This window comes from Uranotaenia lowii, chromosome 3 (genome assembly GCF_029784155.1).
Source record: "Uranotaenia lowii strain MFRU-FL chromosome 3, ASM2978415v1, whole genome shotgun sequence".
NCBI lineage: Eukaryota > Metazoa > Arthropoda > Insecta > Diptera > Culicidae > Uranotaenia > Uranotaenia lowii.
In genome coordinates this window covers 124,266,709-124,282,425 of record NC_073693.1, presented here as the reverse complement: position 1 = coordinate 124,282,425, position 15,717 = coordinate 124,266,709, and the positions used below count along the sequence as shown (strand labels likewise).

The 15,717-nt window shown below is 41.4% G+C and overlaps 1 protein-coding gene across 1 annotated transcript; it reads right to left on the bottom strand.

Annotated features, from left to right (window-relative positions):
- Nucleotides 1-1,687: 1,687 nt before the first annotated feature.
- Nucleotides 1,688-5,827, bottom strand: LOC129752576 (uncharacterized). The gene has a single exon (XM_055748350.1). It carries the CDS (start codon nucleotides 5,825-5,827, stop codon nucleotides 1,688-1,690), a length of 4,140 nt encoding a protein of 1,379 aa, XP_055604325.1.
- Nucleotides 5,828-15,717: the final 9,890 nt, after the last annotated feature.

Genomic DNA, 15,717 nt, shown 5'->3' with positions numbered 1-15,717 from the left:
ATTTTCAGCTGAATTACATATGTGTACCAACTTATTTTTTTTTTAAATTGGAATCTGGGAATTGAATGGACAAGCAAATATTTAAGTTCATGTTCTCTTGAATTCCTCAAAAATTTAATGTTGATTGAAAAACTTATTCACAAGATAAATCTATTTCTGAATTTTAAATCTGAATTCTGAACCTGAATTAAAAAATTGATTTTTGAATCTGTTTCCGAATTTCAAAACCATGTTTGAAATGTTCATAAAATATGATTTCTGAATCTTATTACCAAATCAGAATTTTATGAGCCAAGCCCTCACTCATGAATCTTTTATTTGAACACTGTAGTGCTGGTTCAATCTTAATTTATTATTTCAATTATTTATTTTTAAAACTGTTTTGTAAATCTGAATTAAAATGTGAACTTCAAATGATGAATCTGAATCTGAGTTGTTTTTTTTATTTTGGATCACCACTTAGTAGCTTTAAATGCTTAAATTTTGTGTAAGAATAAAGTTTAAGAACTTCGAATTTGAATATAAAACAAAATTCTCTTTTTTTTCATATTCGGAAAACTTTTATCAAAATATTGGAAATGCATATGATTTTCGAAAAATGTGATTCAAATTTGATTTCGAAAGCCAAAATACTTCTCATTCCAAATTTCTTATGATCATTCGAACTGAAAATCAAGAATCCTAGATGTTCCGAGTTGTATGCAAGAAAATTTACACCGGTCTCGATAGCGATCAAGCAGCTTCAAGCTGTAATTTTATTAATTAGGATTAGATCTAAATACTTAGCTTATATAGTATCAAACTTACAAATCAGTGTTGGAAGTAACTTCTCCTACAACCGGAACAGTTCTAATACGGTTCTTGTACGAATGCTGTTAACAAACAAATAATTAGCTTAAGCCGTTTCACATGAAGTTAGAATAGCAAACCTGGTAAGTTACTTTACGGCTTAAATCAAGCTAGCTTACTTGGCTGGGAGAGCCGTAATGGTTCTTAATCGAACTGTTTGCTTCTGCTAAGTAAACGAAAGGGAGTTAGCATGAACTTTTCTGTTTCACATGTGGCAAAGTAAATTAACCTTATAAACTGTTAAATACGCGGCTTGGAATAGCAGAGTTTTACACTTAGCCGGAAGAGCCGGAACAGTTTCAGGATAATCAAACTAGCTGGTGCTGCTGGGAAACATAGAGGTTAGCATTTAGCATGTCCGTTTAGCAAGCAGCGGGAAGAACGAACCTGGTGGACTGATGTAGGAACTTTTCACTTATTACCACAATTCAGTTCACTGCTTTTAGCGATTAAGATTATTTAAAATTAAGACTATAGTTTAGGTAGGTAGGTTATATAATAATTTAGCTAGATTTTTCAATTTTGCATGTACTTTGCGCGGGTGGTAGAAAATGTTTTCCGGAACTCGTCTTTTCCAAACGGGAGACATCTACAACTGGCCACTGAACTGTAGTTTGGCATTTGGCGTCGCGTCGCTTCAAATTGGCAGTGCTCCCAGTTGTCAACAGCCTCCCCCCCGTAACACTGGTCAGAATGATCCCGGGTTACCTTTAGTCGCAACTCCCAGTACAGCTAATTTTGGTACCTCAGCCTCAACGTCAAGTACAGCTAACTTCGAGACCGATTGCCTAGTGAGCCCCCTATGAGTTTGAACAATTGCCTTTCTTACACGCCCATCTTACCCTGGAATGACCTCATTAACACGTCCGCGGACCCAACCATTTCTTCTTGCCTCGTCCACAATGATCACTAAGTCTCCTACACAAATGGGTCGAGTTTCACCCTGCCATTTCGTGCGCCGAGTCAAATCCGGTAAGTACTCGCGAACCCATCGACGCCAGAAGTTGTCTGCTTGGTGTTGTATTTGGTTCCAGGTATTTTTAAGCATTAATACTTCGTCTACCTGCTCTACAGTCGGCTGCTTGACACCGTTGGAGCTTCCGATTAACAAGTGATTAGGTGTAAGAGCTTCTTGTTCCGCTGCCTCAATCGGAAGATACGTAAGCGGTCTGGAATTCACAATTCCCTCAGCCTCGATTGCTAGAGTCCACAGGCCCTCATCGTTTAGTTTTCTACACGAGCTCACGCTCGTCTCCATCGCTTTCTTCACCGAACGCACCATGCGCTCCCATGCGCCGCCCATGTGTGGTGTTCCAGGAGGTATAAACACCCATTTCGTTGCAGTGTTGGTGAACGTAGATGCCAGCCCTTCTTCGATGTTTGACACTTGTTGCTGCAGCACGTTATCGGCTCCCCGGAAGTTGGTGCCGTTGTCTGAATAGAATTCTAGTGGTGATCCTCGCCTACCAACAAACCTCCGAACCGCCATAATACACGACTCCGTACTTAGGTTGAATACTACTTCGACATGGACAGCGCGCACTGTCAAACAGGTGAAGAGCGCGATCCAACGTTTAACCGAGCTCCTACCAACTTTAACCTGGAGTGGACCAAACAAATCCAACCCAACGAAAGTGAATGGTAACCTCGCCGCTGGTAAAGGAGCCATTCTTGGAATTTGAGGTCGAGCGTTGTTGATTTTGCAGTACTGACAACGCTTCACAATCTGCTTCACACGGGATCGTACTTGTGGGATATGGTAAACCTGACGTAATTCGTTCACCACGGTCTCGAAATTAGCGTGATGGAACTTACGGTGATAAAAATCGATGATCAAATCGCTGACACGGTGTTGTTTCGCGAGAATCACTGGATACTTGATGTAGTTGTCCACATTAACCGCCGCTCCAATCCGCCCGTCGACTCGCAGAACTTGGTGCTCGTCTAGGTAAGGTGACAACTTGTACAGTTTACTGCCTTTTCCAACGGCGACCTGCTTCTTATTCGGCTCGCTGATTTGTGCCAGTAGCCGGTGCACTTCGTCTGGAAAAGCTTCTCGTTGAACCATTCGGAAAAGGTAATCTTCGGCGAGCCTCAACTCGGATTGCGTGGGATACAAACTACTGATCTTGCAACGTGTTTTCTTGCAGTTGTTGAAATATCGGAATACGTAGGCCATTGCTCTGGTCAGTCTCTCCCACTTAGAAAATCTGGATACATCAACCAGCGGCTCTGGACTTTCTAGGCTTTGATGGACCCCACACATTTTTTGTTCTTCTACAGTTGGTTGAATTGATTTGGGACGCGGCCACTCTGCCTCTTCCTCTTTCAAGAATTCCGGTCCGTTGAACCATGGACCATCCACGTCCAGTTGGCCACCTTGTCCCCATTTTGTGGCCAGGTCAGCAACGTTCATCTTCGTTGAGATCCATCGCCAATCAGCGATAGAAGTGGTAGATAATATTTCAGATACTCGACATGCCACAAACGACGAATATCTTCGATGGTCCGAGCGTATCCAGGCTAGTACTGTACTCGAATCCGACCAAAATACCGTACGATGTATTTGCAATGTATGGCCTTCTTTAATAAAAGTTTCTAGTCGCGCAGCTAATACAGCAGCTTGGAGTTCAAGCCGGGGAATCGACCAATGTCGTAGAGGAGCTACCTTTGTCTTTGACGCAACTAGAGCGCACTTATATTCCTTGCTGTTGATGGAACTACGAAAATACGCTACGGCTGCGTAAGCATCTTCGCTTGCATCGGCAAATATATGCAGTTCAAGATTATTGTAGAGTGTTTCAGTAGCATCTAGATAGTAGCATCTTGGAACCTGGAGGTCTGCTATAAGTGGGAACTGATCTATCCATCTGGTCCATTTTTCAAATACTTGGTCGTCGATTTCTTCATCCCATTGTGTACCGGCTCTCCAAATATCTTGGAGAAGTATTTTGCCTTGAACGACAAAGGCCGCTAGAAGACCGAGAGGGTCGAATACACTCATTAAACACTTCAGTACTTGTCGTTTCGTTGGCCGCATTCTGTTTGAAATTATGACGTTTATTTGTGGTTGAAAATTGGTGGAATATGCCAGAGTATCTTCATTGGGAAGCCAGTGCATTCCAAGAACTCTCTCGATGATGCCGTGCTGTGTGTGTAGTTCTTTGGGATTAGGATCTGTTGCCTCTCCAAGCCCTTGGAGAATTTTCATGCTATTGGATCTCCAACCACGAATGTTGAAACCTCCTCGCGCGTGAATGGCCTTGACTTCTCGAGCAACTCGTTGTGCTTCTTCCTCTGTCCCAAAGCTATCGACGTAGTCGTCCACGTAATGGCAGTCGATGATTCCTTCAACAGCTCGAGGATAGACATCCGCAAACTCTCGTGCGTTCTTATTCTTTATGAATTGAGCAGATGCTGGGGAGCAAGTTGAACCGAAAGTGGCCACCTGCATAACAAAAACGTCGAAAGCTTTATTTGGATTGGTCCGCCAGAGAAAACGCTGAGCTTGTTGATCTTCGGGACGAATACGGATTTGGTGGAACATCTCGGATATATCACCAGAGACTGCCACAGCATATTGTCGGAAACGGAAGAGGACCCAGGGTAGTGTTGTTAGTTGATCTGGTCCTTTCAAAAGCATGCTGTTCAACGAGACACCTTTAACCGTAGCAGCTGCGTCCCACACCATGCGAATCTTCTCCGGCTTTTTGGGGTTTACTACAACGCCGAGTGGTAGGTACCAGGTTTTCCGAGGATCTGAGTTTTTGATTTCACCTTCGGTGGCGAGACGGGCATAACCTTTCATCTGGTATTCTTCTATTTGCTTAGTAACACTTTCCATCATCTTTGGGTTTCGTTTCAGCTTACGTTCCAAACACTCGAAACGTTTTTCAGCCATAAAACGGCTGTCAGGAAACTCATAATAATCGGACTTCCAAAGTAAGGCAGTTTGGAATCTATCACCTTGGCGACTTGTGTGCTCTTCAAGGATTCTCTTGGCCCGTTTATCGTTCTCAGATTCAAGAATGGCTGTCCCGGTTATACCCACGTCTTCTAAAGCAAAATAGTTCCGAACAGCTGTGTGCAATGCATCATCACCAGAGCAACTACAACGGTGCACGTACAAAGATGTATCTTGGTATCCTGTTCCTCCGTAGACACACCATCCCAACCTTGTTTTAGTAGCTATTGGGTCTTGCGGTTGACCTTCTTTTGTACGAAGTGGAACGGTCAAATGAAGGTTGTTAACCCCTATCAAAACACGAGGAACTGCATTCCTGTAGCTCGCTATCGGAAGTCCTCGTAGATGCCGAAATGAAGCCGACAATGTCCCAAAGTCTAGTGTTTGTGGGGTAAGAGCTAATTCTTTGACTGTGCGAGTATCTTGTAGTTTATGATGCCTTTGATCGGTTCCGGATATCTGAAGCTCAATCACCTTGGAGCCATGTTCCGTTCTCGTCTTATTGCCCGTCCATTTCAAACAGAGTGTTCGTGGTTGTCCTTGCAACCCGAGTTCATCAACCAGTTTTTCTTCGATAAGCGTGAGTGATGAACCATCATCCAGGAAAGCGAAAGTGTCAATTTTCAGATTTCCCTTCCCGTGTAATGTGACCGGCACAAAGCGAAGCAGGCAAACTTGAGGAAAACTTCGATGCACGTGGATGTCGGCGGGCGGACTGGGTTCGAAAGCGGATGGTCCACGACCATTGGAGTTGGACTGATGATCGTTTGAACGAACTGAAGATTCGCCAGCATTATTCTGCGTCTGCTGACCCCCGATGGAATGAAGAAGAGGGTGGTGGCGGACTGTACAACCATTAACATTGCAATATCCACTCAAACGACAAGGTCGGTGGCCGTGGAAATTTAGGCAATTGCGGCATAGTCTTTCTTGCTCCACGACTCGCCTGCGTCCTTCAAGGGTAAGCGTTTTGAATTCGTCGCATTCCTTCAGTTGGTGGTTCCGGCTGCACATGCTACATCTCCTCTCTCTGTGGTTACTGGCTGGGTGACTGCTCTCGGTATGCGCGTGTAAAGCTCCTCGCTTTGGCCGAGTCCGTTCCTCAAGCCGACTGGGTACAACACATATTTTCGAAGAAGTAACTTTGCTTGCTCGTTTCATTAACATTTTCATAAATTCACCAAATTCTTTTAAGCTCACTTCACTGTATATGCTGACCACTGCATTTGGTAATCGACCGGCAAACGGTTCACTAACGCGGCAAGCAATGATGGATTTGACAGATGGGCGTTTTGATCAGATGCTTCCAGATGAGCGCAGTAATTTTGAACGGCTGTGCCGTATTCTATCAGGGATTCTAATTTTTCAGCTTTGGGGGCAGGAATATTCCAAAGTTTTTGTAAAAGGCCATTAATTATCAAGTCAGGTCGGCCAAAACGAAAGCGTAGCGTGTCAATTATCTCAGGCACTAAATCGGGCAGAAGTAAGCTGCTTCGCACCGATTCAAGTGCTACTCCTTTGAGGCAACGTTGAAGACGAGTCAAATTTTCAACAGGGTTGTAGCCACAGGCTAAAGTGGAGGTAGTATAATGGCTAATAAATACTGGCCAATCTTCCGGGTCCCCTGAAAAGATAGGGAGATCCCGGGCGATAACCTGACGTGCTGCTAGTTGAGATGGGGTAGGCGAAAAACTATTCATGTGTTGGGTGATATTTGCGTACTCGCTTGGGGGGCAATGTCCCAACTGTGATATCAGGGACTCATGGGGCTCATTACATGGATCGGAATTTAGGCGAAAAGAATTAGGAACGGTCTTACCTTGACGTTGGTTTCTGTTATACTTGTCTTGAGGGGGGTGAGGCACAGGCGCACTGTCCTGGGATGGCGCACGTGGAATTGGTGTAACCTGCTCGCCATGGGGAAAGAAACCGGCTGGATTTCGATGATATTGTTGTTCGGGAGTTCCTATCGTGGCTATCTTATCGGCAAATTGGACTGCTGACCTTCTCTTTCCACCATGGTTGTCGGTTGACAACTGCTGCATCCGTTGACCCAAGTTGGCTTCCGAAACAGCGGGAAAAATTTGAGTAGATGCTGAATCCGGAACGACCAACCAGGTCGGTAGATGAGTATCACTGATGCTCCGACCACTGGTTGTGGGGAAAGTTGAACCAGCGATAGGTTGGTTTGAACCCGTCGGATGTGTGTTAGAAGTTGGACCGTTCAGGTGGCCTGTAGGGACCATCGGAAAAGTTGCATCATTGGTTGGAGCACGTTCGGGAGTTACAACGACATCGGATGTGCTTTCCAACCAATCAGTCGTAAGCTGACGACTAATCCTCCTGCTCACCCGGCTCTGAGTGTTGTTCGTTTCATCCACATCGTTGACGGTGGATTGCAAAAGTTTGTACTTCGCATCGACCAGTCGTTTCTGGGCTTCGATTGCTTCCAAGCGGATCTGTAGAGCCTTAAGCTCTAAGCTACGGTTTTCCTCCAATTGCTCCAGCTGTAGCTGAACCTTTCGGGAACGTTTACTGGAAGCTGTCGCACTGCTGTGAATGCTGAGCGCTGGCTGGCATTTTGGACAGGACCAAGGGCGGAACTCAACGGATGGTGTAACTCCTGCACAGGTTAGATGGTACCAATCATCGCATACGTCGCACTGCACCATGTTCCCTGCCGAATCAGGGAGATTACACGCCACGCAGTTGGAAACTCCATCATTGGGCGTCGCTGGAGATGGTGCATCGTCGTTCACAGTTGCCATCTCCCGCGGTGGATGATGATTTCTTGAAGAACTGTTCCGAGTTGTATGCAAGAAAATTTACACCGGTCTCGATAGCGATCAAGCAGCTTCAAGCTGTAATTTTATTAATTAGGATTAGATCTAAATACTTAGCTTATATAGTATCAAACTTACAAATCAGTGTTGGAAGTAACTTCTCCTACAACCGGAACAGTTCTAATACGGTTCTTGTACGAATGCTGTTAACAAACAAATAATTAGCTTAAGCCGTTTCACATGAAGTTAGAATAGCAAACCTGGTAAGTTACTTTACGGCTTAAATCAAGCTAGCTTACTTGGCTGGGAGAGCCGTAATGGTTCTTAATCGAACTGTTTGCTTCTGCTAAGTAAACGAAAGGGAGTTAGCATGAACTTTTCTGTTTCACATGTGGCAAAGTAAATTAACCTTATAAACTGTTAAATACGCGGCTTGGAATAGCAGAGTTTTACACTTAGCCGGAAGAGCCGGAACAGTTTCAGGATAATCAAACTAGCTGGTGCTGCTGGGAAACATAGAGGTTAGCATTTAGCATGTCCGTTTAGCAAGCAGCGGGAAGAACGAACCTGGTGGACTGATGTAGGAACTTTTCACTTATTACCACAATTCAGTTCACTGCTTTTAGCGATTAAGATTATTTAAAATTAAGACTATAGTTTAGGTAGGTAGGTTATATAATAATTTAGCTAGATTTTTCAATTTTGCATGTACTTTGCGCGGGTGGTAGAAAATGTTTTCCGGAACTCGTCTTTTCCAAACGGGAGACATCTACAACTGGCCACTGAACTGTAGTTTGGCATTTGGCGTCGCGTCGCTTCAAATTGGCAGTGCTCCCAGTTGTCAACACTAGACTTGATACAAAATCAGAAATACGAAAATATGTAGAAATACCATTTTTGTTATGAGAATGTGGAACCAGAACCTCCGAAATGGGTTTAATTTAAAATTAAATATTCAGACCTGAATTTCTATGTTAAGGTTTGTAACCGTTGTTACAAAACGCTTTAGATGTTTTTCAATGTTTCCAAATGTAATGTATAAGCTGTTGTGTCGTTTGTTAAATGTTAGGTAGGGAGTTAGGATACGATATTTATAATATCTAGTTACTTTTGTTTAAAATTCAAAAACACTATAACATAATTTGTTAGTATTAATTCAGGCGGGCTTCAGCGAGGGTGTTGATGTTCATAGTACTATGAACATGGAGGGATGGTCCTCCATATTGGGTAACGTAGCAAAAAGCAAAATGATAAGAAGGCAAGGAAGAAGATGACTCAGTTTCCGTTATGGGTCACTTTAATTCTGGCGTTCGTATGTGCTAGTAGTGAGTGTTAAAAGTAAAATAAACTGTATGTTAGTGGCTATAATTGTTCAGGACCATATCCAAATCATTCAGGTAAATGATAAAATTTAACTGTGATTATTCCGGTTTCTACAATGCTCTGGTGCGATTATAGGACTTTGAAATTTTGGATCAATATTTCCGTGAAAAACCACGAGACCTCACCCGCACATACGATTCGGCCTAGGTAGTCCTAGACTGCCTACGCCTAAACCGTAAAGGACCCCACTCTCTGATTCTGCGGAGCCATAATCGCGAAGGAGAGAAGTCTCAGGCCTTAGTGCCTTAATTATCAAGGAGACCCCCTCTCGGCGCGACCAATACGGCCTAGCTGTGGTCCGCCGATTGTGCCAAGGAGGGAAGACGCCATTGCCTAGCATTTTCTCGGCCCAAATACGCCATTTTGGGCCACCTACGCAAGCCACTTTAGTAGTCCCTGATTACTCAAGCCGGAGACCAAAGCAGAAGCAAAATCATCAATCATCAGTACCAGTAAGCGCGCCAACGATCACAGTATCAGAATGGGGGTAGGCTTAATAGCGGCACGTTATCCAAACATACGGGAAAATTGTGCCACCACAGCTTACTCCTTAGAATTTTTGTTCCGCGTTCCCTCCGGGTACCCAGTAGTAGGCCGACCCTAAGACACAATTCAGGGGTCTCCTGCTGCTGAGCTAGTTTTCCGGGAGTGTTGGACCACGAGGTTTTAGGTTGTAGGTTGCCCAGTTTTAACCAAGTTGGCCCGGATATTTAATATCAAATTTTGGAAAAGTCCGATTCGACCCTGTTGCCCGGATTTCATTGGAAAAGTCCAGATTTTGCTCGGGTTTATTCACAATCTCATTCTTAAATCAAACTTAGAAAAAATATGTTGTAAATTTATTTTTATCTATGCGCCCAAAATTTTTGAAGCAAGTTTAAAAACAACAATCATGAAAGGTTTTCTTTCTTGATTTTTGATGAGTAATTCCTAGGTTTTGACCAGAATTGCCCGGATTTTGGTCGATAATTTTGAAATCATATACCCGGATTTTGCAAGGTTTTTATAAAAAAACAGCTCGGATTTGTACGGCCCGGATACGTGGTGAAAAAAAACTGGCAACCTTATTCCATGAACAAGTGAGAAAATTTTGAAAAACTGTAGCAGAATTTTGAACTTGGGATGGGTTTTTGAGGTTTTGGCATTAGCTTTGAGTCTAGATTGCTACTCTTGAATAATTTTTCAGTTGGATTATGAATTTAAAATTTTAAGTGAAGCGGCCATGTCTCCAAGGTAAAGCTTACCTCGCAGCGAGGTAAAAGTGTTCCTGAATTGAGCGAAATAAAACGGTACCGTCAACTGGGGCAACATGCAACAATTTTCAACTTCAATAGCTTCTAAAAAACTTATGTTCACAGTTAATCGTATCTTTTATGCATCAAAAGTTTTAAGGATGCTTGGACATCAAATTGGCGTAGTTAAAAAAATTATTGGATTCTTCGGTTATTTTTAATTTTCTAAAAACATGCGATTTTCACCCTTCTTAGAAAATGGGGTAACTTGCAACAAACTTTGTTTTTAATGAAATATCTTATGAACACGTACGAAAATTCATAATTTTTAATATACTTGCGATGTCTTAAAGACCATTACGCATGACAACACCAATTGCAGTAGTTTTTGGGTCTGTAAAAACAAATTTTCACATTTTTCTGAAATTAAGGATGCTGCATACATTTAGGGGTTAAATAATACTACGAAAAATTCTTAAAGCTGAAATCATAAAAATAAATGTTTGGATAAATGAAATTTAAATGTTTACAAACGCGTGATTCAAAACATTCATATTCCAACACTTGGAAACGAGATTTACAAGGTATTTCTTTGATTTGCATTTTGTTGCATTTAACCCCAGACACCTAACTGAATATTAAAAATATTCATTCAAAAAAATTAGGTGATTGTTCGAAAAATATTTTTACATCAACAATGTTGGTATAATATGAGGAAACCTGTAAAAAGTTTGTAGGTAATTTTATCAAGCCGATCCGTCATACTGGGTAAAGTTTTTTTCAGCATCAAAAAATGTTAAAATTTGTACATTTATTGCTCGATTTTTCAAATTTTACATAAAAATAAAAAACTTAAGACATCTAGCTTAAGATGCGAGAAATTATGTCATCATCATTTTGTTATCATTAAAAGATAACTTTATTACAATACATTAAATTAAAAATTGATTCAATGTAGTGTTATATAAATGTTGCATCGAACCCCGCTGTTGCATGATGCCCCGTTTGGCGGTACAATTCACCTAGCAAAAAGGTAGCTATTTGCCGAAGCTGTTTTGCGAGGTTAAACGATCATGGTTGGCAGCATCAGACTTGCGTTCGACAGTGCATAGAAAAAACACGTTCGATTAAAAACGGGAATGCACTGTTTTGTTCGTACGAATGATGTGGTGCCTAGCAGGAAAACAGTTAGCATTAATCTTTTAAAAAGGTGAACAGAAAAAAGATGAAAATCAGTGAATAGGAAACCGGTAGAATGTACCTTTTCGGCCAGTGAATCTAAAATAGGTAAAATTTATAATTTTCCTAGATCAAATGAATAAAAGTACAAATCACCATTTTGCTATTGGTGAATAAAAAAAAAATTAAATTTACCTCGAAAGAGGGGTGGTAAAAAATTACCCCAGTTACTCGATAAATTTTACCTTTTTTTTTTATTCTCCGTGTAGTCGAGCTTGATTTGATAGTTGTTGCAATTTTTTGGATAAATAATCACCCTTAGTCTTTTTTTCAGTCCCCTCAGTCTTGTAATTGTTTGATAAGCCATTGTCGAAAGCGTAAAGAAGCTTAAAAATATGAAAAAAACTGGACTTGAACCTATTTTTTATTAATTTATTAATTTTTATGCTTCAGTGGTAATTTATTTAATGACCAGCGGCTTAGATTGTTTGAAAAAGTTTGTTCTGGGTCGTGTGTCGAAGGCCAGGCGGTGGATGAACAAATGAACTAAGTCACGGATTTTGGCAAAGTTGTGCAGCAGAAATTTTTCTTTAAAGGGTGATACGGTCAAAATTTGGTCAATATCAACTTCGTATTTCTTTCAATTTGGCATTTAAAAAACCTGAACACCCCTCATTTCAAAGGTGTGTGTGTGTAGAATGTTGCTCCTATTTTGATTTTGGAATTCACTTTTCAGTTGTCAAAATGCCGTATCAAAGCCGTCAAAATGCCGTCAAAGCAGCGTATCAAAATTTTGCTCGCACATCGCGAAAATGCGAGCTACTCGCACGCAAAGCTGGCTAAATCGTAAAAAGTTGCCAAATCAACCGTTTCAAATGTAATTAAAGTGTTTGGGGAACGTTTGTCGACAGCCAGGAAGTCTGGATCGGGAGTAAATCGAAAACCGGAAGCCGCTGAGAGAGAGAGTTACCGGTAGTTTCAAGCGATACCCTAACCTCTCTCTCCGAGATGCCGTAAATAAGCTGGGTGTATCGTCTACAACCGTGCATCGAGCCAAAAACCGAGCCGGACTATCGACTTACAAGAAGGTAGTGACTCCAAATCGCGATGATAAACAAAATACGACGGCCAAAGCGCGATCCCGGAGGCTGTACACGACGATGCTGACGAAGTTTGACTGCGTGGTAATGGACGACGAAACCTACGTCAAAGCCGACTACAAGCAGCTTCCGGGACAGGAGTTTCATACGGAAAAAGGAAGGGGAAAGGTAGCAGATATTTTCAAGCACATGAAACTGTCAAAGTTCGCGAAAAAATATCTAGTTTTGCAAGCCATCTGTACCTGTGGCTTGAAAAGCAGCATTTTCATTGCTTCCGGGACTGTCCACCAAGAAATTTACGTGAAAGAGTGTTTGAATAAACGTCTGCTGCCTTTCCTGAAGAAAAATACGGTTGTTCCGTACTGTTTTGGCCGGATTTGGCATCTTGCCATTACGGTTAAAAGGCCATGGAGTGGTACGCCACCAACAACGTGCAGGTGGTTCCCAAGGACAAGAACCCTCCCAACAGGCCAGAGCTCCGCCTAATTGAGAAATACTGGGCTATTGTTAAGCTGAGCCTAAAGAAGAAAAAACTGCTAAGGACGAGCAGCAGGCAGACTAGCTTTCTGCGGCGAAGAAGATAGACAAGGTAGCTGTACAAAATCTGATGGCAGGGGTTAAGCGTAAGACCCGGCAATTCGGATTTGGAAAAGCTAAGCCTAACTGAATATTTTTCCTGAATTTTATACTAATTAAACTTGAAAAAGAAATTTAATCTGATTTTTTAAATAAACGATTTCACCGACTTACACGCGTTTTCCCTTGACCAAATTTTGACCGTATCACCCTTTATAAGTTTGGACAAAAACGAGTGGGTGGATTGGTTCCGGAGTTAAAAGAAAAATCACGTTCGTGTTTAAGAACAAAATTTTAATTTTTCGCTTACACAACTAAAGATTTAGATTTACTCATGTAAACATAATTTTAAAATTCTGTAAAAAAACCATGGAATAGAAAACCAAGCTTTTAATACCTCAGGGTATGAGAAACTCTAAAATGACCCTAAATTGACTCTGTCTTATGCTCATGTAATGTTCATGTTTCGCTTAATTCTATTGAAAATGTGGATTTTGCTGTAAAAATGTAAATTTAATCAATCTTGGATCGATGATGATTTTTAATTTTTAATACGACTGTACAACATTCATCGACGCTACTTTAATAAAAGTTTAAGTTCCATATCTCAATATCTGGATCATCTCAAATCAAACAATGTTCATCGATTCTTTACAAAAATTATTTAAAAAAGCAGACAAAGAATTTAAATGTTTGATTCAAGATTGATTCATGCATAACTTAAAATGATTTCGGATTATTCCAAATTTCCGTATACCAGCGTCTGTAGTTTGGTTTAGTTTTATTTTCTAATATAAAGGACATAGCCCCATTGCGGGTGAACATTATCTTCCAAATTATAAATACAAATTGGTATGTATTTCTAGTGTTGTTTTGCTTTTTTTCTTTTTTTTTAATTTAACAAGCAGCCAATTGTTTTTTTTTCATATTTTTTCTGCTCGTTTCCTCTAAATTGGTTCAGTTTATTCCAACAACAAAGTTGAACGGATCATTTTATTTTTCTGTGTAGGAAATATCACGTTCGATTAGGACTGTTTAGCTTTTTAAAGTTTAGCTCCAATTTGTTAGGGCTGGCCAATTGTTTTGTGTGTTTAAACTTTTTTCTCTTAGATATTGACTTTCTTTTAATAGATTTTAATTCCCGTTTTCGAATTAACGCTGGTAGAATTTACAGTGAGGGGCAAAATAAAGTGTCCAAATTATTTTTTTTCAATTTCTTTTATTTTTCTGGTTAAAATTCAACGAAAACACATCGTAATCATTTTTAAAATATTGTTTATTATGTTCTTTCCAATTTTTGTTAATGTTGCGCTGGAAAAAAAGAAAGTTTTTCTGATAGATAAAAAACAGTTAATATTCCAAAAAAAAAAACAGGGGCAAAATAAAGTGTCCAGATCAGTACAGCTTCAAATAATTCAAACTGAAGGCAAACAAGAACGATTTAATAATGGGTATGGCCTCCTTCAGCCTTCAACACCTCCTGCAAGCGCTTCGGCACACTTTCAACAAGGTTGTGCAAGTGTTGTGGGTCGAGTTCCTCCCACGCATGCTCCAGGGCATCAAAATAAGTACTTTTATTTGTCACACCAGTCTTATCAATCAGAGCATCGAGGATGGCCCACAGATTTTCGATGGGGTTCAGATCAGGACTTTGCGGAGGCCATTCAAGGGGTTTGATGCGGCAGAAATGGAAAAATAACTTCGTCAGATTGGCCGTATGCTACGGATCGTTATCCTGCTGTAAAACAAAGCGCTCTTCGAGGCCCGTCTTGATGAGGGATACTTCGAGGTTTTCCCGCAGGATATTGCAATATGACTCAGCTGTCATGATTCCGTCAATTTTTACCAAATTTGCCTACCCCACCCCAAGAAAAGCACCCCCACACCATCACGTTACTTCCTCCGTTGCTTCGTGCTCGATATCAATCGAAAACGCTTACTGAAGAAGATAGTAAGTTGCTATCGAAATACCGGTATCTGAACTTTTCATTTACCGTGGTTGAATTAAAAGGAATCTTTCGATTGCTTTGATTCAGTGGAAAACATTGTTGTGGACCGACGAATCCAAATTTGAGCTATTCAACCGGAAGAAGCGGGATCATATGTGGCGCAAGTCGGGTGAGGAGCTCCAAGACCGCCATATCCAAGGAACAGTCAAGCACGGAGGAGGTAACGTAATGGTGTGGGGGTGCTTTTCTTGGGGTGGGGTGGGCAATTTGGTGAAAATTGACGGAATCATGACAGCTGAGTTGCAATTGCAATATCCTGCGGGTAAACTTCGAAGTATCCCTCATCAAGACGGGCCTCGAAGAGCGCTTCGTTTTACAGCAGGATAACGATCCGAAGCATACGGCCAATCTGACGAAGTCATTTTTCCGTTCCTGCCGCATCAAACCCCTTGAATGGCCCCACAAAGTCCTGATCTAAGCCCCATCGAAAATCTGTGGGCCATCCTCGATGCTTTGATTGATAGGACTGGTGTGACAAATAAAAATACTTATTTTGATGAACTGGAGCATGCGTGGGAAGAACTTGACCCACAACACTTGCACAACCTTGTTGAAAGTATGCCGAAGTGCTTGCAGGAGGTGTTGAAGGCTGAATGAGGCCATACCCATTATTAAATCGTTCTTGTTTGCCTGAATTATTTG